General features: G+C 46.3%; 1 protein-coding gene across 3 annotated transcripts in view; it reads right to left on the reverse strand.

The window, feature by feature from the left end:
* Window positions 1-515: 515 nt before the first annotated feature.
* The window catches only part of LOC128844578 (3 beta-hydroxysteroid dehydrogenase/Delta 5-->4-isomerase-like), a 43403-nt gene continuing 16950 nt past the window's right edge, over window positions 516-26968 (reverse strand). For 2 of the 3 annotated variants that reach the window (XM_054042442.1, XM_054042452.1), the window contains exons 3-5: window positions 16308-16530; window positions 7046-7210; window positions 516-1480 (exon numbers count right to left, since the gene is read on the reverse strand). In XM_054042442.1, the coding sequence (XP_053898417.1) occupies window positions 666-1480; window positions 7046-7210; window positions 16308-16461 (1134 nt within the window). In that variant the 5' untranslated portion in view covers window positions 16462-16530 and the 3' untranslated portion in view covers window positions 516-665. Of the gene's footprint in view, window positions 1481-7045; window positions 7211-16307; window positions 16531-26389; window positions 26456-26968 lie in introns of all 3 variants that reach the window. The other variant, XM_054042460.1, reaches the window with a different exon arrangement.

Here is a 26968-nt window from a genome sequence, read left to right on the forward strand (position 1 = left end):
CAGCGACAGAATCAGGAACAGTAGAACTTGTTTTACCCAGTTGACTAACGCATATGATATCAGGAAATTTTCCATATATATTTTCAAAAATGGGGCCATAAAGTTAGAAGCTGAAGCCCATATTTGGGCACCTAAGAAAGGTATCTAAAGTTGGATCCTAAAAAAGGAAACAAAAATATTAGACACCACTTTGAAAAGGTGGACTACTGTCCCTATTTGTTATAAGAGCTTCTACAGTCAGGTTGCTCCCACCTGTTTTATATGGATATAATCTGATGATGGTACGTGGAGTGTGGCGTGTGTGGGTGAGTATCCAAACACTGCTGGGAGAGATAATAATGGAGCCTTTTGTCCTTTTCCAAAAGTCTCAGATAAAGTTAAGAGAAAGGGAAGGGCTGAGTATACTTCAGAAGGGACTCTACTCAAATAAAAATATCTGTGTTGCAGAGCGGAAGAGGTGGCTGTAGATTATACAGTAACCGTGATAATAAATCAGCCCATCCACCACAAACAAATGAAGAGTTTCATATTCTTTATTCATTCCCATTTTTCATTACACAGATTTCACATTTCAATGCTTTGTTGTCGTCTTTTACTGCAATTCCTCTAGCTCACCTGTGGCTCATGGGCCTGCTCGTCTTGCCATGCTTCAGCTTCTCTCAGGCTTAGGCAGCCTTGTTTTTCAGGTACTCCCTCCTTTGCGGAATCACTGAGGCAATCCACTGGCTGGTGCGCTGCTTGGCTTCTTTCCATTTGTAGCGGGGTACGTAGCCAAAATCCTGCCATGCCTTCCTGTAGGAGAATGTGAACTGCGTGTTCAGCAAGATTACAAGGTGACGGTTGGTGGAGGGGATGTATTTGACAAAGGGCCTAAGCAGGAAGCTCACAACCTCCAGCAGTAGCGCAAAGTAGTACAGCATCATCAGCGGCATGGGCAGGTGGGGCTCAATCCCAAACCCTAGCTCCTTGGTCAGCTCATAATTTAGGTCGGCATAGCTCATATGAGGAGTGTCATCAGAGATGTAGTAGAAGTGCCCTTTGATGTGCTTGGCTTTTTCCGGGTTCCTCAGAGCTTTTGCCACCTGGATGTGAGCCCATGCAATGTTTCCCACGTATACAGGATTCACCAGAGCCTCCTTCCTAGAAATCCGCAGGTAGACATTTTTGTTCAAGAGGCTTTTATCCAGGTGATTCTGGAGAAACGGGCATTCTTCTCCAAAGATGTACATGGATCTCAAGGCACATGTCAGGAAGATGCCACCATCCTTCAGTGCCTGGCCGTTTGCCTTCAGCACAGACGTCTCTGCCAGTCTCTTACTCTGGGCATAAGGAAATCCTGATGTGCTCTCATAGGCTGTATCTTCATCCCCATTGCAAATGGGGTCCCCTCTGCAGTTTGGGCCTGTCACTTCTATGGTACTGGTGTAGACGAAGTGCTGGACATTACTGCGGACACAGGCATCCAGCAGTAGCTGGGTACCTTGAAAAGAGGAACGTGTTAGTAAAGCAGTAGATAACTGGACTGCCTGATGGACAGAGGCCGCTCAAGAAGATCTGCTGTCATACTCAAAATAGCCTACCCACTTGACTACCTGGCACCGCAGACCACTCTGCGGGGGTAGGTGGGGGGGGGGGGCAGCAGAGCACTCTAACTGCCCTGTGTAGACCCTGCTGGCATGAACTAAAAGGAAGGTTTCTAGTGTGTGTTACTGTAATTCTGCGTGAAAGAGGATTACATCAATGTGAACTAGGTACTTTTTAGTTCGTGCCAGCAGGGCCCACATGGGGCAGTGAGAGTGCTGCATGTTAGAGCACTTGGCCATTCAGACCCCAGTAGACCAATCTGCAGCACTGTGCAGACAAGCTCCCAAAATGGATTTGCTCAGCAATCTGCCGCCCTAGGCCACTACCTAGTTTGCTTGCACCTAAAATGATCCCTGCTGATGAAGCTTCAGATTTAGTCCTCCCCAACCAGGGGAAGGTATGCTTATTAGCTTGAAATAGCATCTCCTGAAACAGCTGTCCACAGCTGCCCCTGAAACTATCAGTTCCTTACTCTGGAGCCTGACAGGAATCCTCTCTTGAATTAGGTGGTAGGTTCAACCAAACTGAATATTTTTGGATTTTTTTTTTTAGTTGGGAAAAGGGAGTCAACTCAGCTGTTTGAGTTATACAAGGATGAAGCATATACATGCTCTTTAATCAAACAACTACTTGTTTTTGGTTTGGTCTGTGTATTGTCTAGGCTGTGCACTGAAGGGTTACATTTTGCTCTCACTTATACTAATGTAAACTCAAAGTAATTTCAGTAACTTCAAATTTACACAGTTGAGGCTGGGCTCTTTAAAACACCACCTCATTCATTATGCACCATCCATTCTGTGTACTGAGGCCCCAATGTTACAGTCCACCTTGAGACAGAAATGTGCTTAAGTGCTTTGCGAAATGTGTTTAAAATGCTTTGTTTAAACTGCAGCCTGAGGGCTTGATCCAAAATCAGCTGTATTCAGTGGTAATCTTTCCATTGACTTCAATCAGCTTTGGATCAGGCCTTGAATAAAGTAGGATGCTGCAAAGATAATGTATATAATCATGTAATCAAAGACTATATTATGTACAAGGAGCAGAGTGCATCTTTCACTTTGGCATTTCCTGATTGTTGCTTTTCACTTTGGAACCTTGATGCTGTCTTTACTATAGCTTTCTTTATGGAATATAAGTCTTTTTTAAATGCACAATCACATTATTTTTCAAATTAAATGCTATTATAATGCATACACCAAAGGCTGCATGCTCAACTTTGTCTTCCAAGCACAACAAAACAGACAAAATTAAATAAACAAATTCCCAACATGGCTTCAGAAATCAAAGATCTGAGTGTTAAATTAATAATAGCTAGAAATAAAGGAGGGAAATGTCCAAGCAAGACTATTCAGTCTGTTAGTGGAAAAGACAAAGCAAGCAAAATGCAGAATGAGTTAATATTGCCAAAGGGACTATGGGGAATAAAAAAGGCTTTTGTAGTTTTATCAAAGGAAAAAGAAACACTGGTGAAAAATTTAGATTTGTTTAATAATGAGAAGTGAAGTGGGAGGAATTATTGACTTTAACCTGTCTGGCATACTGAACTCCTTCAGTCTTTAACAAGAAAAATAAAGAAAAGATGTTTGAACAGCTAGGAAGTAATGAAGACCTTGTTTAAAAAAAACAAAACATTTGTTATGCAGCCAAGAATAAAATAGTTACAAAAATTGAATTCATATAAGTCAGTATGTCTAGATGACATGCAATACAGGGTTTTAGGGAAAGTTCTTAATTAGCTTTCAATGACAGTAAAATTTTTTTTAAAGTAATGAAAAACTAGTGAGGTACAAAATTGGCGGGGGAGGGGAAAATCTTCAGAAGTAGCATCTGTTCGGTACAACTCTGACCCCAATAAATTTAAATGCATACAAAATTGTATTAAGGATGTGGATTTAAAATAAAATATTGTGGAAATACAAAAGTTCAGGTACTCACAGCAATGTTAATTTGCTCGTATTTCATGTAGTGTATATTTATTTAATGGACCAGTGCTGTAAATTCCTACTCACATAAGTATTATTTACTTACATAAGTAGTCCCATTGGCTTGAGAGGAAATTTTACCGGAGTCAGGACAGAATAAGGGCCTGGACAAACTAACAAAACCCACCAAACAAAAACTAGTTGGTCCACTGATAAGTTGTATGTGATTGTGTGGCAGAGAAAGCCTTGGTTTAGGTCAGTGGTTCTCAAACTAGGGCCGCCGCTTGTTCAGGGAAAGCCCCTGGCAGGCCGGGCCGGTTTGTTTACCTGTCGCGTCCGCAGATTCGGCCGATCGCGGCTCCCACTTGCCGTGGTTTGCCGCTCTAGGCCAATGGGGGCTGCAGGAAGGGCAGCCAGTATGTCCCTCAGCCCACGAAGCCCCCATTAGCTCAGAGCAGCGAACCGCGGCCAGTGGGAGCCGTGATCGGCCGAACTTGCAGACGTGACAGGTAAACAAACCGGCCCAGCCCGCCAGGGGCTTTCCCTGAACAAGTAGCGGCCCTAGTTTGAGAACCACTGGTTTAGGTTGCTCTCAACTTAACTTCTCCCTTTCCTGACTCTTAGGGGTTTGAATTCTCAGACCCAATGTTTCACTCTTCATTGCATTTAATTTTTATAAAGTCCCCTAAGAGCTTTGAAATGAGCTCTCCATGAGGTGGATGAGGTCACTGAGGGAAGTGCAAACTCTTGATGGTATTGGACCAAATCCCAAAGTCCTTGCTTGGGGTCAGCTGCTCCCTGCAGCAAAACTCATGAGAGGGAGCTATGATGGAGGAAAATGCCATGAGGGCTCCTCCCAGATATTTCAGTTGGAGGGGAGGTTGAGAGAGGCAGCGTTCCCTCTCACACCCTGCATCTCCACAGAATAAGCTGGAGGCCTCAGCTCCAAACCCTGTGGATCCTGTGGAGGAGGCCAGGCCTTTATCCTCACAGTATGGATCGTGACTTGATCATTTAAACAGAAAAATTCTTTAATAACATGGGTGAATCAGAATTGGAGCTTGATCAGTGTCTGCGGTCTGGCTCTTGTAAGTGTCACTGCCTATGTGTGCTTGACATGTATCTTTATTAGACGAGGTTAGTTATCAAGCAGAAACAAAAGGTTCATCCTGAGGGGCATCGTGTATGTAGCTGGGTGCTGGGATGGCCACAAGGCAGCAGAGCACTAGTGAACTAGTGTTCTCAGGTGGAGCCTGAGGGGGACTTCAGTACTTACTGCACATTGGGAAGTGTGTTTTGGGTTTCTTGGTGCTCTCTGCACCTGTCTTTCCCTCTGGTTTTGAGGCCTAGGAGCAGGATTGCTAGGCTATCAGGTGCTCTCTACAGGTAATTCTACTAAACACTTTCCATTCAGCCTTAGTTTTTAGTTTCTAGCTGTAGTAAGACCCTTGTAGAGACACTTGTTGTTTAGAGGGACTTTGAGGTTGTTTTATAAATGTGCAAAGACTTTTCAAAATTCTGCCTCTGCCTAACACCCTCCTGCCTAAAGGAAGGGGTTGGGCATACTCAGCTCCAGCACCCCAGCCTCTCTCCTGTTGTTATAACCTTTAACAAATTTGGCTTTCACATGATTTTATGTAATGTATTCTGTGAAAAAATAATATGTAGTGAAAGAGAAAATAGTGAGGGGAGAGTTATAAATACCCTTCTAAGTTAGTATATATATTTTATATTTAGAGTGTGTGTGTGTATGTATATATATGTGTATGTATATATATATATATGTGTATATATATATACCATCCGTAGATGTTTTTTCCCTAAGATTCCCAGATTTCTCCCCGTCCCCTCCCACCTGGAGCCTGGCCAGCTGCCTTCTCTGCTGAAATTTGTGGGCACTTTCAATTCACACTTTCTACTGAACAGATAGAATTAAAGGTGCTGGCTGCTGAGCTCATGGGTAACAGAAGCAGATTCAGACTGCCACTTGCCTCTCTCCCTTTCCCTCCTTCTTTCCCACAATTTCCTGTCTCTTCCTCCTCTTCTTTCCCACCGTGAACTATATCTGAAATGTAACCCCAGCTGCCTCCGATGAAGCTTGGTGTCATAGATCCAACTGGGTGCTCCCTTCAAGCCATCCACCAGACTGCTGTGAGGGGAATCCAAACCTTTGTATCTCTGGAGCCCCGTCACAGCAGTCCTAGTGAGTGGCCGTGGAGTGGCACTTGCTATGTTCTGTTACACCTGGCTACAGGGAAAAGCAGTAATTTTAATCTGAACAATGATGGGCGGCCAATATCCGAACAAGGGATTCCCACAAATATGTTTCCATTTGCCTGTGAGAAGCCCTGTGTCCCAGGTCCACGCCTGCTGCTCTTTGGCACGAAGGACAGGGAAGTATAGTCATTTAAACAAAAACGCTTTCTCAGCCAAGGCAGGGGGATGGCAGAACGGGGCAGATCAACTAGTTTTGAGTGACACAGCTCTAGGGATCCACTGAGTACTGGGGGAGCACAGTGCAGGGCTCAAAGCATAACTTCAAGTGGGGATAATGATCTGGTGTGAGGGAGGAGGATGGGGGGGGGGTCTCCTTTTCTTGGGAAATGTATTGAAATTCCCTGACATTTGATGAAACCTGGAGAATTTGCTTTTCAGCACTATTTGAAAGAGGCCCAGGGACAGATGATGGCACAGCTGGTTTAGGAGGATCTGGGAAGGGGGACTTCATCGCTGACAGGGAAATCACTTAAACCCTCCCTTCAGTTTGATGAGGAATTTTAACAGTGAGCATCTGGGAGGACCTAGGAGCCCCTCCTGCCTTTGAAGTGTGATTGCAGGAAAAAAGGCAGAGGGAAAGACAAGGGTGAAGAGAGGGGGAAAGGAAAGGGGAAGCACAAGCCTGAAAGAGTCCCAGGAGGTGGTTATAGGAGATGAAGGTAATTGTATATAAAACCTGTAATACTTTAAACACAGCCAAATCTCTGCAGCCATGGAGGAGAAGGGGAATAGGTGTTGGCAGGGGGGCTGTGGAAGAAAGTGATATTAAAAATACCTTTCTGTGCATTTTCAGCCAGTTAACATGGCGGGCATGGGGATTCTCCTCCTTTTGATGATGTGTGTGGGTACTGAAAAGGTCCAGTCAGAACAAGACTATGCCAATCCACGCCCAAAGCCAAACTACTGTTGCTGTAGAGAATAATTTTGCACTACACCTTGGCGGGGGGGAGGGAGATGTGTGACAGAAGATAGGAATTAACAGGTGTCTTCTCTCCCTGAAGTCCCTCATTCTAGTCTCAGGGCCTGATTATGCATTGCCCTGCATCTTTCCACTGCTGCAAAGTAGGTGCACAATGTTACCCAATCAGCCCAGCAAAGTTTTACACACACTTTGGCCGAGTGTAAATGACTGCACAAGGCGCAGCAGGGCAACCCTGTGAATCAGGTGCTCGGTCATGACAACTGTGTCCTTCCCTAGGCAGATGATGGTCATTACTATAGACTCAAGGCTTAAAACAATAAAGGAAATCCACTCTGCTCACCCGTTACATTGACTTCCCAGAGCAGCTGCTTCTCTACAAGGCCCAAGGTGTCAATGATGGATGCTGTATGGATGACAAGGGAGACACCCTGGCAGGCGCTGTCCAAGAACGTAGCATCCCGGATGTCCCCTTCCAGCATCTTCACCACAGTCTGACCCTTGAAATCTGCAAGAGCAACATGAAACAAAGAAAGTGGCCTTCATCGGCATGACAAAGAAGCGTAATAAAGGGCGTGGTGAGGCACTCAACCAAGAGAAATGCTTATACTGATCTCATGGTTGCAGTTGTGGGACTGCTTGGGCTGAGGGATATTATGGGGGCAGGCAAACTATATGGCTTTTTCCCATTGGCTATATTCTTTTAAGCTCTAGTTACAGTTTTATATAATTCTTATATTTGCTAATTTCTAGAATGTGTTTGGGGCAAACATGCACCCCGGTCCTTTTTTTTAAAAAAAGAGAAACATCTTTCAGTGCCAGCAAGTCCCAGAAAACTGCCTACAGCAGGGCTACAAATCTCTTTTTACGTGAACACTGTGCAGTACATAGGTTGATAAGTGTGGTGCTTTGCTACTCATGAAAGTAGGCGTTTCCCTTAAAGATGACTGACAGCATCCCTCCAGTCATGAGATGCACACACAGCTCTGCAGATGCACGCAATTCCTGCCCAATAAACCTCCTTGTTCTTCCAGCCCTACTCCCACAGCTCTTCCAATGCAGGTCTCACATATCTTTTTGAGGCCTGTAAGTCCTGAACTCCTTGCTACTCCAGGGCTGGACCTTAGCTTTCATAAAGCACTACAGCTTTAATCTGCAGCACTTCCTGCTATTCCAGTGTTAGGCTCTAGACTCTGCTCTCTTGATACATCTCGTCCTGACTTGCCATACCGCTGCTTTTCCAGGCCTGGGCTCCACACACACATCTGCTAATGTACCTCAATCCTGACCTGCAGCAAACCTGCTGTTCTAGAGTTGGGCTGTCTTCATCCCAGTCCTGACCTGCAGTACCTCTACAAATCCAGTCCTAGGTCATACATTGCTCCCAAGTTCTGCTACGCCCCAATGTCCGTCACTAAGTACGGTAATTTTGTCAAGTGTCTGTCATGCAACATGGTGGTGCCAAGCCAACCCCAGTCTTATAGTCTCTTATGCTGTGACAGCTACAGTATTATGATGTTAACAAATGGCCATTGCAGGCAAGAGACTCCCCCAGCCCCAGTTTATTTCACTTACAGCCTGAGCCACAATTGAAATCCAGGGGTGAAATCCTGGAGTTTAACCACGGACTTCATTAGAGCCAGGATACCACCCCAGATTTTTAATGATGAAAGGCTAATATATATATTTATTGTGCTTTGGCACTGAATACAAAGAGCATTTAAGAAGTTTTCTCTGTGGGTATCCCATTGCCTATTTAATATGACACTAATGAACTTTTATTAATTAAAAAAAAGCTATTTTAATGCCTCTTTTTCATAGATTCGAAAGCCAGAAGGGACCATTGTGATCATCTAATTTGACCTCCTTTATATATCAAAGGTCACCAACACCCCCCAGCCCCCCCATTAAACCCAACAACTAGAATTAGGCCAAAGTATTACAATCCTCAGGAGACTATCCTATTCATAGATTCTGAGGTCAGAAGGGATCTTTGTGATCATCTAGTCCAGGGGTCTCAAATACGTGGCCGTAGCCTGCGGAGTTATTTGCTGTGGCCTGCCAAGCTCCCTGCCCCCCGAGTTATTTCCTGTGCCTGCCAAGCTCCCTCACCCCCCCCCCCAAGCGTGCCACATCCCAGCTGTTCTGCCTACCTCCAGGTGCTTCCCACTGCCAAACAGCTGTTTGGTAGCGCTTAGCGCTTTCCAGGAGGGCGGGGGAAGAGCAGGGAGCTGCGCGCTCAGGGGAGGAGGCGGAGAAGAGGCGGGGCAGGGCTGGGGATTTGGGGAAAGGGGGGAAGAGGCGGGGGAGGGGCAGGGCCTCATGGAAGGGGTGGAGTAGGGGCGGGGCCGGGGGCAGCGGTAGGGGGTGTCAGTGATATGGCCCTCAGGCCAATGTACTAGTCCTCATGTGGCCCTCATGGTCATTTGAGTTTGAGATCCCTGATCTAGTCTGACCTCCTGTATAACTCAGAACTTCTACAAAATAACTCCTAGAGCAGAGCTTTTAGGAAAAAAAACATCCAATCTTAATTAAAAACTTGCCAGTGATGGAGAATCCACCACAACCCTTGGAAAATTGTTCCAATGGTTAATTTACATTTATTGTTTAAAATGTACACTTTATTCCCAGTCTGAATTTGTCTAGCTTCAATTTAAGAACATAAAAACGGCCATACTGGGTCAGACCAAAGATCCATCTAGCTCAGTATCCTATCTTCTGACAGTGGCCAATGCCAGGTGCCCCAGAGGGAATGAACAGGTAATCATCAAGTGATCCATTCCCTGTTGCTCATTCCCAGCTTCTGGCAAACAGAGGCTAGGGACACCATTCCTGCCCATCCTGGCTAATAGCCATTGATGGACCTATCCTCCATGAATTTATCTAGTTCCTTTTTGAACCCTGTTATAGTCTTGGCCTTCACAACATCCAGTGGCAAAGCATTCCACCTTTTGACTGTGCGTTGTATAAAGAAATACTTCCTTTTGTTCGTTTTAAACCTGCTGCCTATTAATTTCATTTGGTGACCCCTAGTTCTTGTATTATGAGAAGAAGTAAATAACACTTCCTTATTTACTTTCTCCAAACCAGTCATGATTTTATAGACCTCAATCATATCCCCCCCTTACTCATTTCTTTTCCAAGCTGAAAAGTTCCAGTCTTATTAATCTCTCCTCATATGGAAGCTGTTCCATACCCCTAATCATTTTTGTTGCCAAGTCATTTGATCCTGTTGTACCTTTCTCTGCTAGATTGAAAAGTCCATTATTAAATATTAATTCCCCATGCAGGTACATATAAAAAGTGATCAAGTCACCCCTTATCCCTCTCTTTGTTAAACTAAATAGATTCAGCTCCTTGAGTCTACTACTATTAGGCATGTTTCTAATGCTTTAATCATTCTGTTGGCACTTCTCTGAACCCTCTCCAATTTATCAACATCTTTGAACTGCAGACACCTGAACTGGACACAACATTCCAGCACTGTCGCACAAATGCCAAATACAGAAATAAAATAACCTTTTAACCCCAACTCCAGATTCCCATTTATGCATTGCTGGATCACATTAGCTCTTTTGGACACAGCATCACATTGGGAGCTCATGTTCAGCTGATTATCCACCAAAATCTTTTTCAGAGTCACTGATTCCCCCCATCCTGTAAGTATGGTCTACATTCTTTGTTCCTAGATATATACATTTACATTTAGCCACATTAAAACACATAATTTTGCTTGCACCCTGTATACCGAATAATCCAGATCACTCTGAATCAATAACCTGTCCTCTTCATTATTTACCATTCCCCCAATTTTTGTGTCATCTGCAAACTTTATCAGTGTGATTTTATGTTTTCTTCCAGGCTTGGAAGATGTTAAATAGCACAGGGTCAAGACCTGAGCCCTTCAGGACCCCACTGGAAACACACCCGTTTGATGACACTTCCCTGTTTACAATTACATTTTGAGACTGATCAGTTAGCCAGTTCTAATCCATTCAATGTGTGCTTGTTGGTTTTATATCGTTCTAGTTTTTAATGAAAATGTTGTGCGGTGCAGAAGTCTACGTATATTACACCAGCACTATTATCTTTATCAACCAAACTTTTATTCTCATCAAAAAAAGATATTGCATCAGTTTGACTGGATCTATTTTCCATCAATCCATGTTGATTTGCATTAATTATATTGCCCTCCTTAGTTTGTTATTAATAGAGTCCCATATCAGATTCTCCATTATATTGCCCAAGATTGATATCAGGCTGACAGCTCTGATATCCTTTTTACCCTTTTTAAAAATTGGCACAACATTTGCTTTTTTCCATTCTTCTGAAACTTCTCCAATGCCCCAAGACTTACTGAAAATCAACATTCAGTCAGCTCTTTTAAAACTCTCGGAGGCCAGTTATCTGGACCTCCTGATTTAACAATGTCTAACCTTTGTAGCTACTGCTTAACATCCTCCAGAAATACTAGTGGAATGGAAAGAATGCTATCATCTCCATGTGATGAGACTATATCATCTATATTTCCCCAAGTACAGAACATAAATATTTATTGAGCACATCTGCCTTTTCTGCATTATTATTGATAATTCTACCATTTCCATCTAATAATGGACCAGTACCACTGACAGGATTCTTTTTTGTTCCTAATATACTTTAAAAATTCCTTGTTATTGTCCTTAACTCTGCTGGCTATAGATTTTGCTGGCTGTTCTTTTGCTTCTCTTATCAATTTTCTACCATTCCTAACTTCTGATTTCTGTTCATTACTATCAACTTCCCCTTTCTTCCATTTGTTTTTATATATACATATATTTTTCCTCACATAGTCTTTCTGACCTGACTGTTGGTTTATGAAGTGATAAGAAGATCTAAGCCTTAATCTAAAAATAGTGCCACATATCTGGTGACTGATACATTCTCTCTCATACTCATTCATTTTATAGCTCACATTATTACCTACTTACATTTTCAAAACCCCTTAAACCAGTTTTTTACTTGTGTATATGCAAAATGTTTGATTACATACGTGGACCCACTCTTGACAGACACAGACACCTGTGAATATTCTGTAAATATTCAGTCACTGGGCTTGTTCTAACATCTACTAACATTAGGATTATCATCAGAAAAATCCAGTTGGTGTAGAATCCATGTGTTTGTACAATACCTAGCATAATGGAGTCCTGGTCCAAAGGTATACTGAGGAAGTGGGGCTAAAATGTGCTCACTGTAGGCCATGTCCTGTTCCACTGAAATCAATGGAAATTGCTTCATGAGTACAACTTGGGCCAGATTCACTTCTCATTTACATCAGCTTTACCCCCATTGAATTCAGTGACTCACACCTGAGTTATTCCTGATGTACATTGGTCTGAGAGGGAAATTAGGCCCTGGAGGGGATGAGGAGAGCAATGAGGAGGGAGTATTAATGCTAGGGAGAGGTTATTATAAAGATGGATGAACAAAGAACAAATGACTTTTATGTGTCTGGTCTTCAACCATCTACCAGAAAAGCATGTGTGTCTTGGGGTTAGGGGAGGGGGCAGAAATTCAACCCCTCCATTTCATTGTGGTACATTCTGTTGAACAACAAGCATATACAATCCTTGGCTGTATCTGTTCTAAGACAGCAGGCAGCCTGTGCAGACATTTTGCCTACATGACTCACACTTTGTCTGTGTCACCTGAGCTGTAAACAAGGGTACTGCCTGTTGCTTGGCAGTCTATGCTTGGAAATTTGATGGTTATTCTAATAAACTATAATTGCTACTGCAAGCAGCATCTGCCTTACCAATTCAGTCATATTAGCTGCCTAAAACTATTTGTCTCTATCTTCTACATATTGTTTAAAACGCATGCAAACATTTAAAGTCAGTAGAACTTAGGCTTCTAAGTGACTTAGGCATTTCTGAAAATTTACCCAATATGTTTTATTGTCGATCTTCCTTCAAATAGCTCCTAACTACTGCTGAGTTATTGTAAGTTAGATGCTACAGTCAGGCATACTGTATCAATTCCTAGATAAATAGATGACTGATTAAAAGAATGTAGCTCAGGCATCCACAGCAAAAATAGTGAAACCACATCTTATTTTAATTTGTAAGGAATTAAATGATTTGTCACATCTTGACCTGATTTATTATTGGGAAGCTGAGCCATTTATATGTATGTATGTATGTATGTATGTATGTACTCTATTGGTCCCAGATCAGTTATACTACTGTGAAGTGCTAGGGGTATTGTGCATGTCTCTTGTTAGTGCAGCTACAAGGGCAAACAAATCTAATTGCAGCTCTACGTTAATGTTGGATTTAATAAGGCAGCTGCTATATTGAGATTTTCTGTAGTGGAATCTCCTAAACCAGTTTTCTTCAGTAACAACAGTAATACACAACAATATGCCAATCTCCTTCTACTCTTCCCAATGGGGAATGGTGCTGAGTTAGTTGTCCATGTTTGGAACATCTGGCACTAGATGTCATGCTTAAATACTGGGCCTTCTGTGAGCACAAATCTTTGCAAAGTGATAGCTGCTGTAATAGACATGAAAGCTGCTGCTTTAAAATGATCAAGAATGCTCCTTGAAAAAAATTGAGCACTTAACAATATTTCTAACATTTCAAGAAGCTTGCAATAGAATGTTGGGCAAATAAACTAGACTGGAGAAGTACTGGGAAACTTGGCAGTGGTACAGATAAATTTCAGGGTGGAGCCCACGACCTGGGTTCGTCAATGTGGCCTTTTATCTTATTCATTCTTAATAAGGAGGTTTAAATGACAAAAACTACAGGCCCCCACTCAATACTTTTTTTGGAGTGGAGAATCCTGGCCCCATTGCATGCTGGGACCTGACTCTTCCACGGCACACACCTTCATACCGAGGATGAAGGAACCAGCAATCTCCTCTATTTTATATGAGTTGAATGTGGCCCAGCAAGAAGCCCTGGATTAGGCAAAATGTGAATGTCCCTGTCCCTGACCTAAATAAATACAAAGCTAATAGCTGTGAAATGCACATGTCTTCATGCCCTGTTTTTCAAGGACATTCAGATTAAAAGAACTCATGAAATGAACGAGTCAGTGTGCTCTGCACGTCTGTGTCACTGCTGCCTGAAAGAAATCCAGAAATAAGTATGGGCAAACGAATATAATGGCCCAGATCTTTTCATTCCAGTGGTAAATCAGGAATAACTCCCCTGAAGCCAATGGAGTTATATTGGGATATAACGGATGGATGTCGGTGAGAGGAATCAAGCCCAACGGTCTTGCAGCAACACTACATCTGGAACAGGAATCCCTACGTCAGGGACTGACTGTGGTAAGGGTACTGGCTCAAATTGTTTCACTTACTCCTGAGAGAGATCACTGAAGCATAGTCACTAGACGTGCATTTACAGAGCTGGGGATGGTAGTGGCTCAAAGTTAATTATCTGGGTTTGGAGGGGGGAGTGTCATTCAGAGATAGTTCAAGTATATTTGGGATACCTTGTGGTGCCACTCATTTTGACCCCTTCCCATTTGCAAGTCCCAAGAGCCAATGTGTCACTTGCTTTGGCAGTGGCAGGAGGGCAGATCTTAAAGGGTATATCTACACTGCAATGAAACAGCTGCGGCTGACCTGTGTCAACTGACTCTGGCTTGCGGGGCTTGGGCTACAGGTATAATTGCGGTGTAGACATCCTGGTCGGAGTCCCAGACCCTGGGCTCCAGCCCAAGCCCGGACATCTAGACTGCAATTGTATAGCCCTGCAGCCCAAGCCCTGGAAGCCAGAGTCAGCTGACATGGGCCAAATGCAGCTGTTTTATTGCAGTGTAGAAATACCCAAAGAGTGAGAGAGAAGGTGCACAGATCTGGCATGTGTTGGAGGAGGGTGGGCAGGGGAGAGTTTAAGGGAATAGTGGATGGAGCTTTCCTGTTAAATAGAGGGAGAAAAGAGACCTTTGTTGCAGCCAGTCAGGGTTTCATTACACAGAAGGTGGCTCTAGTTCCTAAGGCCAGGGCCACCCAGAGGGGGAGGCAAGTGGGGCAATTTGCCCCAGGCCCTGGGCCCCACAGGGGCCCCCACAAGAATATAGTATTCTATAGTAGTGCAACTTTTTTTTATGGAAGGGGCCCCAGAAATTGCTTTGCCCCGGGCTCCCTGAATCCTCTGGGCAGCCCTGCCTAAGGGGGCTAAATTATCCCCTCAGAGCTCTGAGTTAGCACAAAGACGCTCATGCTCCACCTTGTGCTACACTGTTACAGGAACAGTAAACAGCACACGTTAGTGGGGGGCCCACGATATTGGGCCCACTTGTGAGTGCAGGTTTTGCAGCATTGTCTGATCTGCCTTGAGACTAGAATAGCACAGGCTGCTGTCGAAGTGTGAGATGCATTAACTGAGCTGGGGGGACCTTGGCTAACCCTTATTGGAACCTAGCATAGAATTTAATAGGGATGAAACCAACCAGCAGAGTTCTCTAAAAAATCTATTCTAAAACCCTGTGCAATTTAATAGAGAATTATATTCCTGCTGTAGAAGTCTATAAATTGATTTAAAATGCTATAGAAACATTATTATTCTTTATCCAGTTGTACAGGGTGATTCCGTAAAGACAATGGCTGCAGAGAAGGATGATCTGGTGGGTAAGGCACTGGACTGAGGGTAACATTTTCAAATGTGCCTAAGTGACTTAGAAGCCTAATGCTCATTACAAGTCAAAGGGATGTAAGCTCCTAAGTCATTTTTGATAATGGGACTCAAGTTCCTACGTCATTTAGACATTTTAAAAAATATTGGTTCCTTGCTGTGCCATAGATGTCCTGTGTGACCTTGGACAAGTCACTTAATCTCTGTGCCGCAGTTTCCCAGCGAGGGATAATAATACTCTATTTCTCTCATCCTTTCTCTGTCTTGTTTAGTTAGATTGTAAACTCTTAAGGGCAGGCGCTGTCTCTTACTATAGGTTCTCTGAATACTGTCTGCCACAATGGGGCCGCAGTCTTGGATGGGACTGCTGGGCCCTATTATAATAAAAATTAATAATAATTAAACTTATCCCAATATAGCTCAGTCAGTGTATCCCATTCTTGACTTGCAGAATCCCCCACTGTTCCAGTCTTGGACCTTCCCGCCCTCCCCCGCTCCCGCCGCTCTGCCAATGCCCTGCGATCCTGACATGCAGAGCCCCCTCCTATTCCGGGGCTGGGCTCTCTTCTTTTCAGTCCTGACCTACAGTGCCCCCAAATAAAAACTGATTCTTGGCTTCTCTTGCACTAATCAACGGTGAGGAATTTTGTAATGATTTTGCTCTGTGAGCATCAAACTAATGAAAACTGGGTGGGTGTCATCCAATTAATTGCAACACACTAATAAATAATCTTCTGTACTATGTAGAGGCCCCAAGAGTCATCAGTGAAGCTACTGCCATTTCATTTTAACACCTATGATTTTTGTGCCACATTTACTTATCTTTACTGGGAATGCATATGAAACACAGTATGCTTGAGGTAAGTCAGTCCCAGATTTGCAAAAGGGGAAAACCTTCCAAGAGGTTCTACTTGAGAGTGTATCTTAAGAATCCTCCTCCAATCCCCTATCCTAACAGTAATCACTTACTTGTAAAATTCCTGCGTGCCTCGTAGCTAAAGGCTTTGTCCAGGGTTCGGATCTCAGCCAGCTCCTTCTCTTCCTCCAGCAGTAAGCGGACAATTCTCTGGCCAAGAAATCCCCCTGCTCCTGTCACCAGACAGCTCACCCCAGCTAAAGACATGGCACCTGATTACTCCCTAGCTGCAAACCAGCCAGCTCCAGACCCAGGAAAGGCAGCTCCTCTTCCTGACTGGGAAGAAAAAGACACAGCATCAACGTCAAGAAGCCCAGTGAAACCAGTGATAACACCAGAAAGGGATTCCAGCAGAAAAAACAACCCAGTTTCAGACACCAACCCTAACTCAACAACTTCATTAACCTGTCAATTAACTTCACTGATATATTAATATTCAGAAGTTGCCTATACATTTTTTCATGGCAAATCACTAAGCACTTACTAATTAGATATTATATATAAGATGAGGAAATTCACAAATCTGAAGAAGTTAACTATTAAAATCAACATATATAATAAATAAACCTCACAGTTTTCTGTCTCTGGTCCTGGTTCTAACTTCCTAGGGTTCAGGAGGCAGGAACTAAAGAGTGGCTGGTATTTATGTACTGCACAGCTGGTACTACACTTATCTCCCTTTCCCTCCCTCCCTCCTCATTTGCCTTGGATTAATGATGACACAAAGACTCCCCCATACCCGCTCCTCATCGGTTTGGAGAGCATCCTTGAAGTAACTGACATCTGAATGCCCATTTAAATGTGATCCTTTGTGCCTAGTCATTCTGGGACAGAAATAAAATCCCCCTGTGATAATTTCTGTTGCAGCCTGTGCCTGATGCTGGAGCTCTGACACTTTCCCACTAACTTAACCCATGGAAAGGGGGACCATGGACCAAACTGCGAGTTTTGTTTCAGAGGTTTCTGCCTGTTTGGCTCATGCTTCTTGTCCTTCTCTTGTTGTTAGAGAGGCTCATGCCTCAGAGCCTGCCTTTTCTCCTAACCCAACAGCCACCGTGGTAGGAGTGCATGGCCCATCTGTGCACAGCTCTAGCTGATCAATGAGAAGACAGGATGCACTCTCCTTGCAAAGGCAGAATCACTGTTCCCAGTGAGCCCTGCTATTCTTCCATAATAGCCTGTGTCGTTGGGGGAGGGAGAGACAAATTGGTGCTCCCAGAGTTGTTGGAGGTCTGGAGAGTTGGGGGCAAGGAGCAGAGGAGGTACAGCTATGGAAACTCTTCAAGATAGAGTCTATATACTTAGGGTTACCATATTTTGTGCCTCCAAAAGGAGGACACTCCACGGGGCCCTGACCCCGCCCCCAGCCCCGCCCCCTCCCCGCCCCAACTCCGCCCCTCCCCAAAGTCTCCGCCCCCTCCCCTGCTTCCCGCGAACATTTAATTCGCGGGAAGCCTGGGCAGGTAAGGAGGGTGTGGGGGGAGGAGGTGCGGCCCAGGCTGGCCCCCCCGGCGGCTCCAGCCTGGGTCGGCTCGGGCCCTGGGGTGCCGGCCCTGGCCCCCGGCCGACCACCCCCGGCCCGCCCAGCACTGCCGGCCGGCCCCCGGCGGCCCAGCGCACCCCCCCAGCTCCCGGCCCCGGCGGCCCAGCGCACCCGCCCGGCTCCCGGCCCGACCCCCCGGCTCCGGCGGCCCAGCGCACCCCCCCAGCGACCCGACCCCGCGGCCCAGCGCACCCCCCCGGCGGCCCGGCCCCGCGGCCCGACCCCCCGGCTCCCGGCCCAGCGCACCCTCCCGGCCCCGCGGCCCAGCGCACCCCCGCGGCCCCGGCCCGGCGGCCCGGCGGCCCGGCTCCCGGCCCGACCCCCCGGCTCCGTGGCCCAACGCACCCCCCCGGCTCCCGGCCCCGCGGCCCAGCGCACCCCCCCAGCGGCCCGGCTCCCGGCCCGACCCCCCGGCTCCCGGCCCCGCGGCCCAACGCACCCCCCAGGCTCCCGGCCCCGCGGCCCAGCGCACCCCCGCGGCCCCGGCCCGGCGGCCCAGCGCACCCCCGCGGCGGCCCGGCTCGACCCCCCGGCCCCGCGGCCCAGCGCACCCCCTCGGCGGCCCGACCCCGCGGCTCCGGCCCGGCTCCCGGCCCGGCACTGCGCCCCTGGACCCCGGCCCGGCACCGCGCGCCCGGCACCGCGACCCCGGCCCAGCCCTCCCTCCCGATTTTCCCGGACATGCCCGGCTTTTGGGGATTTCCCCCCGGACGGGGATTTGAGCCCCCAAAAGCCGGACATGTCCGGGAAAATCCGGACGTATGGTAACCCTAATATACTTAAAGGCATATATGTTCTCTTTTAAGTTATCTATAAATTCATGTATTTCAGGCAGCCATGGACTTCCCAGCACGCAGGCAGGGCCATGGTTCTCCAGCAATCCCTCTACCATTAAGATTCCATCAGAAATATAAGGGGACTGTTGATCGCTTACTAAAACTCAGTGGCTAGCTTCCAATATGAAAAGAAAGGGGAAGGGTCAATGGGAAATCAGGACCCGTGACTGACAGTCCCCTAGAGCAATGGGAAGAGGCCAATGACCCTCCAGGTCAGCCTGACTGACAGGGCGGGCAGGCTAATGAGGGAATCAGGAGGCCAGAGAGGTCCTGTCCTCCCTGTGAGCTGGAATTGCCTGGAACAGAGGGGGGCCCAGCCAGGAGAGAGTAGGAGCCTGAGCTGAGCTGGGGAGCAGGGCCATGCTGCCAGAGAGAACCAGAGAAGCAGCCCAGGAAGCAGACCCACAGAAGCAGCCCAGAGAGCAGACCTGTCCTGGGAGCAGAGCTGCAGCAACCAGAGCCAGAGGGGCCAGAGAAGCAGCCCAGGGAGCTGGATGCTGAGCAACAGCAGTGCTGAGGCTGGCACTGGAGGCTTGGAGCAGTTCAGAGCCGGGTGCGGTGAGCAGCTGGGGAGAGCGAGGGGGACCCTGGGCAGAGGTCTTGCAGGCCAGACTTGGAGGGGGATCATAACCCCTACGAGGCGGGGACAATGCTGGGAAGAAGGGTCCTGCCACCTGGAGCCTGAGAGTGTGTGGTCACCGCCAGAGCAAGTGTCCGACCCGCAGCATCCCTGCAGCACAGCCAGGGCCTGGGACATGTGAGGAACAGACTGTGAACTTCCCTTACATTCCAGAGATGCTGGTTGTGACATCCCCGTGCCACAGAGTGGGATGACGGGTTTTCCTTTAACCTTTTCCATTCTTTCCTTGTTTTTTTTTAATTGATTGCTGTTGAATAAATTGTATTTGCTTGGAACTGTATGCAGGGTCTCCCGGGGGGGGGGGGCAAGTGGGGCAATTTGCCCCAGTCCCCGGACCCCGCAGGGGCCCCCACAAGAGTTTTTCGGGGCCCCTGGAGCGGGGTCCTTCACTCGCTCTGGGGGCCCCGGAAAACTCTCGCGGAGTCTGGGCCCCCGGAGCTTCTTCCGCTCCAGATCTTCGGTGGCAGTTCAGTGACGGGGGGGGTCCTTCCGCCTCGAGACCCGCCACCGAAGTGCCGGGTCTTCGGCGGCAATTCGGCGGCGGGGGCCCCCTGCCGCTGAAGATCCCAGGCCCCCTGAATCCTCTGGGCAGCCCTGACTGTATGTAATGATCAGTGGGTCAGGGAAGCATCCAGTACAGAGAGAGCACCCCGGAGTAGGGACACCGCAGCCCCTGCCCTAAGTGACTACAACAAGGTTGGGGGTTGAGCCCCTCAGGAATCCTGGGCCCAGCCTTGCTGGGGTTACGAGGACTCTGCCACACAGGAGAGTGGAAGGGGAGCCCTCGAGGTCAGGAAGGCGTCTGGGTAAAGGGAGTGGGAGCGAGGACTCAGATCTTTTCGCTAGTCCATTCCACCGGGGAAGTGGATAAGCCAGGAAAGTTCCCCACAGTAGCGGGACCATTCCCCTTCTTAAAGAAAGGTTCCAGAAGGTCTGGTGGCATCACTTTACCTCTCAGCACCTATGAACTCTGTGTGCTCACAACCCTAAGAGCACAACAAAATATGCGAGAGGAGTGGGACTTCAGTGCAAGTTTGGGGAGCTTTGCACCTCCTGAGTGGGCCGACAGAGGATTCTTTCCATGCCAAATAAAAAGTTTTTTTAAAAAAAAGACTCCTCCATGGCAAGGGAAGAAAAGAATCTACAGATTCAAAACTCTTCCCAGGGAAAGTCAATAAACGCTGCTAGCTGTGCAACAAGTTTGTGGACTTGTTCACCCAAATGGAGAAATGCTCACTCTGACAAACCCTCTGAATTAGTTGCCTAGAAGTGTTGCTGCCAACTAAAAAATTCTTATTGTTAGAAAGCCCTAGTAGGACTGTCGCAACCTCCAATGGGCTTGATCCACAAAGGGAACTTAGGCATTTCAACGGTGAGCCTAACTTTAGGCACCCTACTACTCTGTGTGTGGACTCCACCACCCTGATTTAGGTGCCCAGGTCCCTATATAATGCATGCAGAGAGTCAGGTGCCTAAGAATAGGAGCCACAGAAGCCAGCATGGTGGGAAGCTGTTGAAGCTCGCCAATAGAAAATGCCTAAGCTCCAGCCCTCAACAGGAGTTAGGCACCTAACTGTGAGCCAGAGGGAGATGCCTGTCTTCACTTGGGAGTCACAGATGTGAACCCTCTTCTGGAGTTAAGTGCCTAACCCAGGTCATCCCTTCCGCACAAAAAACAAAGGCAGCAGTGCTCCTCTATAGCCCAGTGGTAAATGCACACCTGTAGGAGACCGAGGCTCAAATATGAATTGAATTCACATTCCCCCACCTCACCTCACAGATGAGTGCCCTAACTATCCGACTATAGGGTATTCTGTGGTAGGTAGGGCTCTTTTTGGATGTTAGGAAAAACTTTTTCTCCAGGAGGATGGTGAAGCACTGGAATGGGTTACCTAGGGATGGGGCTGGCTCTAGCGTTTTTGCTGCCCCAAGCAGCAAAAAAAAAAAAAAAAAAAAGCCGCTTCATTCTATGGCGGCAATTCGGCGGGAGGTCCTTCACTCCGAGAGGGAGTGATGGCCCCGCTGCCGAATTGCTGCCAAACTGCCGGATGTGCCACCCCCTCTTCATTGGCTGCCCTAGGCACCTGCTTGTTATGCTGGTGTCTGGAGCTGGCCCTGCCTAGGGAGATGGAGGAATCTCCATCCTTAGAGGTTTTTAAGGCCTGGCTTGACAAAGCCCTGGCTAGGATGATTTAGTTGGGGATTGGTCCTGCGCAGGGGGTTGGAGTAGATGACCTCCTTGACCCTTCCTACCCTAATCTTCTATGATTCTACCAAATTCATGGTCGATTTCGTGATCATAGGATTTTAAAAATAGTAAATTTCATGATTTCAGCTCTTTAAATCTGAAATTTCACAGTGCTGTAATTGTAGAGGTCCTGACCCAAAAGGTGTCATGGGGGAGTCACAAGGTTATAGTAGAGAGGGTTGTGGTACTGCTACCCTTACTTCTGTGCTGCTGCTGGGTGGCGGTGCTGCCTTCAGAGCTGAGCAGCTGGAGAGTGGCAGCTGCAGGCCAGGAGCCCAGGTCTGAAGGCAGAACTGCTGCAAGCAGCAGTGCAGAAGGACGGCATGGTATGGTATTGCCAATAACCACTGCTGTCCAGCTGCCCAGCTCTGAAGGCAGCGCAGAAGTAAGGGTGGCAATACCATGATCCCCCCTCTAAAATAACCTTATGACCCCCCCACAACTCCCTTTTGGGTCAGGACCCCCCAATTTGAGACATGCTGCTCTCCCCCCTAAAATCTGTACAGTGTAAGGTAAAAGCACACAAAAGAGCAGATATCATGGGGGGAGACCAGATTTCATGGTCCATGACACATTTTTCATGGCTGTGAATTTGGTAGGGCCCTAGTGATAGGGCTCTCCTGGTGAAGCTGTTCTGCATTTATGAAAGTGGGTGCCATAACCACTAGACTATAGAGTCCGTCTCTCTCTCTCTCTGGCCCAAAGAGAGTTAGAGCAGGCACTAAAAAATCTCTTATTTAACCCTTAGCATAAATAATTCCTAAACGTCCTTCCCCTTTTTACATGGTGTTAATGAATAGTGTTTAGTCACTAGCCAAGGATTTGGTGTATAGCTCTGGAAACATCATTTCTATTTTAAACCTTCCCCCACTCCCCCCATCCCCAGATATAAACAGCAAATCAAAAGTGTCATTGGGCCCAAGCAATAAAGAGGATTCTCAAGTTTACACACATGATAAGACAATTTTTGCAAGTGTTTCAATGGCAAGTCCTTGGAAATTCCTCCCTTACGACAACAAATCTTTAAAAAAGTTATCTGTGATTTTCTGCTCAGCTGTTATAGTTCAAAACCTTGAAACTATATATTCCCATCAGAGGCTGGTGCAAAAGTTTTCTTTCTGGGTGACATGACTAGTTTATTAAGAAAAAACAGCTTAATATCCTATAGCTAATGATCAAACTCATTAGTGCTCTGTGGGCCCACTTCATAAATTCTTCCCAGGATTTCCAAAGAAAAAAAACATGTTTTTTCTTGGAGGAAAACTGAAAAGTTGAGTTAATCAGAAGAAAATATTAAAACTCTTTAGGACACAATATTTACTTGTAGTCCTATTATCCATCACACCTCAGAGACTCAGTAAGGATCACTTCTTGAATGTGAGACCTGCACAGAACACTCTGGTGGCTACAGGGAAGGTGGGAGATGGGGAAGGAAAGGTTTGTGTGCCAAGACTTCCAGTTCTTCCTGTTTATTGTCCATGTTCCATCCATTAGTGTATAAACATCTAAGGTGTTTAGCAGGTTGTCCCATTATTTTCCCACTTGTCTCTCTAATGACCTGATTGCTATTTCCCATGTCTTTTCCCCCCCGCCCCAGGCCTTTGTTGAAGGCACCATTTTTATTTCCCTGTGGGCTTTTGTCACTAAGATGGAGGAAAGCTACTAGATTTCCTTAAAGATCAATCTTGGGATCGATCTTATTTCATGTTTTCATTAATGACCTTGGCACAAAGTAGAAGTATGCTAATTAAATTTGCTGAGGATATAAAGTGGGGAGGCATCGCCAGTACAGGGGTAGATTGGAATCTTATACAGGAAGAACTAAACGTCCTTGAGGACTGGAGTAACAGAAATGGGATGAAATTTAACAGTACAAAGTACAAGGGTGCGCCTGCTGCTGGAATACTGTGACTAGTTCTGGCGACTCAATTCAAGAAGGATGTTAATAAATTGGAGCGGGTTCAGTGAAGAGCCATGAGAATGACTAAAGAATTAGAAAACATGCCTCATAGTGATAGATTCAAGGAGCTCAGTCCATGCAGCTTAACAAAGAGAAGGTTGAAGAGTGACTTCATTACAGTTAAGAAGTTCCTAAATGGAGAACAAATATTTGATAATGGGCTTTTCAATCTAGCAGAGAAAGGTGTAACACAATCCAATGGAAGTGGAAGCTAGATACATTCAGACTAGAAATGAGGTATACATTTTTAACAGTCAAGGTAATTAACCACTGGATCCATTTATCAAGGGTCATGGTGGAGTCTCCATCACTGGCAATTTTTAAATCAAGATGGGATGTTTCTCTAAAAGATCTGCTCTATCAGTTACTTTGGGGAATTTCTATGGCCTGTGTTATACAGGAGGTCAGACTAGATGATCACAAAGGTCTCTTCTGATCGTAGAATCTATGAATAGTTTAGTCTCTTGAGGAGTATAATTGGTCTAATTCCAGTTGTTGGCTTTAGTGTGTGGAAGCTGAGTGGTGTTGGTGGCCTTTGATATAGAAGAACTTAGATTAGCTGATCTGGTGGGCCCTTCTGGCCTTGAACTCTGACTCTATGACCCTTCTTCATCAGATGTAGCCCATTCTGCCCAGCAATCCTCTTTCATGGAAAAGCATCCCATGGTTGAGGAAGCCACCACCTTCCTGTTGACACCAGCTGTGCACCTGCATGCAGTTTGTTACAACCTCTTGTTAAGGAAACAGGGTTTATAAATAAACAAGTTATGGTAGAAAATAGCCTGACACGATGTTAACAGTTTCTCTTCCTAAGGGAAACTGACCTGCAAGGCCCCCAAATTTGCTGTTCAGCAAAAGGACAACAATAGGAACATGTTTCTGTTACATATTCATGTTAGCAACCATTATTTCTTTATTACAGTTCTTCAGCTTTTTCATACTGCGATCCACTGCCTTATAGTAGAGAGCCTCTTGTGGATACCTCCCCTCCCAATCTCTCCTTCCCCATCTCCCACCTCAGCTGTAGCCACCCCCCCACAGGAGTTAATATTAGAAGAGGGTTAAGGATGAAAAATTATGCACTGTAATGTGAAGAATACAGCTATATCTCAGCTGTTTATTTCCTCTTCCTGGATACAGATTTTTACATTAATTAGGGCTGAATTTCCCTACAGCCGGTAGCACCCTTTGCTCTGTCTTTCCCATATGCATTGCATCTCAGTTCTGCCCTCCTGATGTGTTTACAACACCTCCAGGTTTGAGATCATCTGTAAATGTGGCTTTGCTTGAATTTACACCAAAGAAACTCCCAGCAAATAAAAACAACAAAGAAACTGTGCAGGAGGCAGAAAAGGGGGCTTGGGTTTTGGGGTGGGGGCTAATCCAGTTTGTGAATAATAGTTTCTGAAACGCTTCCAGATCTCTGGCCTGAGGACATCATGACAACGGTACCTCTCACCCCTTGTGGAATGCTGTGATAGGTGTTTTATAGCAAGTCACCAATGTATATATATTTTTAAACTGCTGTTTTTATGCTCTCTCCTAGAGCCTGAACATGCTGCCGCCACAGTTCCATGCCAGCCCAGGAGATGGGAGAGACAAGGGGGCCACTTCAGAGCTGTCCCCGCAGGTGTCCTGGGTTATCAGTATGATGTATTGCTGCTTTGTTGGGGAACATCCTTGAAATCTATCACAGTGCTTGATGTGGTGTTATTCCAGGGCTTTATCTATGTGGCTGAGTGTCTTCCAGCAAGGTTTGTTATCACTGGAACACAGAGAAAGTCCCCCAAGTGAAGGACTCTAGAGTATCAGTGCAGACATATTTATCTCAGAGACAACTTCAGGTCTTAACAGGACGAGATTAGTAGATGGATCTTCCCTTCTGCCTGTTAAACCGATCTAAAAGCGGGATGTTACACGAGGTCACTTGTCAACGTAATGGCTCCTCCCAGCAGCTACATAAAACTTTGGAATATGCCAAGTGTAATTTAAAAATAAAAGAGTAATAAGTGATTTGCAATTTTGAATGAAGTGATCCAGTCTCACATAACAGCTCTCCTCCCATTATGGGGAGGAGGGATAGCTCAGTGGCTTGAGTATTGGCCTCCTAAACCCAGGGTTGTGAGTTCAATCCTTAAGAGGACCACTTAGGGATCTGGGGCAAAATCAGTACTTGGTCCTGCTAGTGAAGGCAGGGCACTGGACTCAATGACCTTTCAGGGTCCGTAAGTTCTATGGGATAGGTATATCTCCATATATTTATTTATCACATAATTAGTCTAGCAAAGGCTGGCCACGGGGATAGAGTTTGGAAGCCCAGCTGGACTGTGGAATTGAGTCTCCACCAAGTGAGGCTCAGATGCCCCTTTTTCCCCCCCTGACTTTTTGGCTCCATGGATCAGATTGGGAAAGATAAAGTGCTGATAACGCTCCAACACAACAAAGTTAAACACCACTCACAGCAAATTGTGCACATTGCCACAATATGATATCTTCTCTCCTTTCTAACATGTTTTGGTCAGCAGTGATATAGTTAATGTAACCCTTCTGTGAAGTGAAGCCAGCAGCAACAAGGGCTGGGTTCAGTATCTAGGGGTTCCTTTTCAACAATACAACACAGAACCAGCTCGAGCCCCCACCCAGTGACCTGGGACAATTGCACACCACCCCTGGGCGCCTCGAAGAGGCAATACTTCCCCTCTCGCAAGCACAGAATCTGAGTGTAGCAAAAACTTTTAATAAAAGGAGGGAAGTAACTCAGCATTAATTTGGGAAAACACCACAACTAGGGTTCATAAACATAAACCATGAGCAAAAGACCCACCCCCAAGTAAGTTGGGCAGTATCCTTTTCCCCTCAGGTTCTTAAGTCCAGCAACCCAAAAGTCCCTTCTCTGTACCCCACTCACAGTTGCTGTCCTTGGCCAGTGCAGTCCCAGAGTTCAGTGGTTCATCCACAGTATTCACCTCCCACCCTGTGTAGAGGAGGGGGATAAAGAGGCACTTTACATGCTCTACTGCTTGAGCACTCACTTGTCGCCCCAATGGCCAATTGCCATGCCTCTCTGTGGAGCTCTGCTGTGGCCCTCTCCACCAGTGTCTCTGCTGACGGCTTGCCACGCCTCTCCGCCAGCCACCCTACCACCTGCTTGCTGCACCTCTCCACCAGCCACCCAGCTGGCCACTCACCAGAATGTCTTCAGGGCCCCCCACTTAACACAGCTCTCAGTGATTTCAGCTGTAAGTGAGGGAGCCTCACTGTTGGTGCACACTGGGCAGTCTCTTGCAATAGAGACACTGTCCCAAAATATGTCTAATACTTAGACCTAGGTGTCAGTGATTTCAGCTCTGCAGCACGTAAAAAGACTCTCAATTAAATCTAAATTAGTTCTGTTATAATTCCATGAAGAGCAGAAGGGGCAAATAGTGTCTAGGACTCTTAAACAGGACCCACCCCACCAGGTACAAGTATGTATGTGTGCGTGCGT

The sequence above is a fragment of the Malaclemys terrapin genome, chromosome 1 (assembly GCF_027887155.1).
Source record: "Malaclemys terrapin pileata isolate rMalTer1 chromosome 1, rMalTer1.hap1, whole genome shotgun sequence".
NCBI classification, from domain to species: Eukaryota; Metazoa; Chordata; order Testudines; family Emydidae; genus Malaclemys; species Malaclemys terrapin.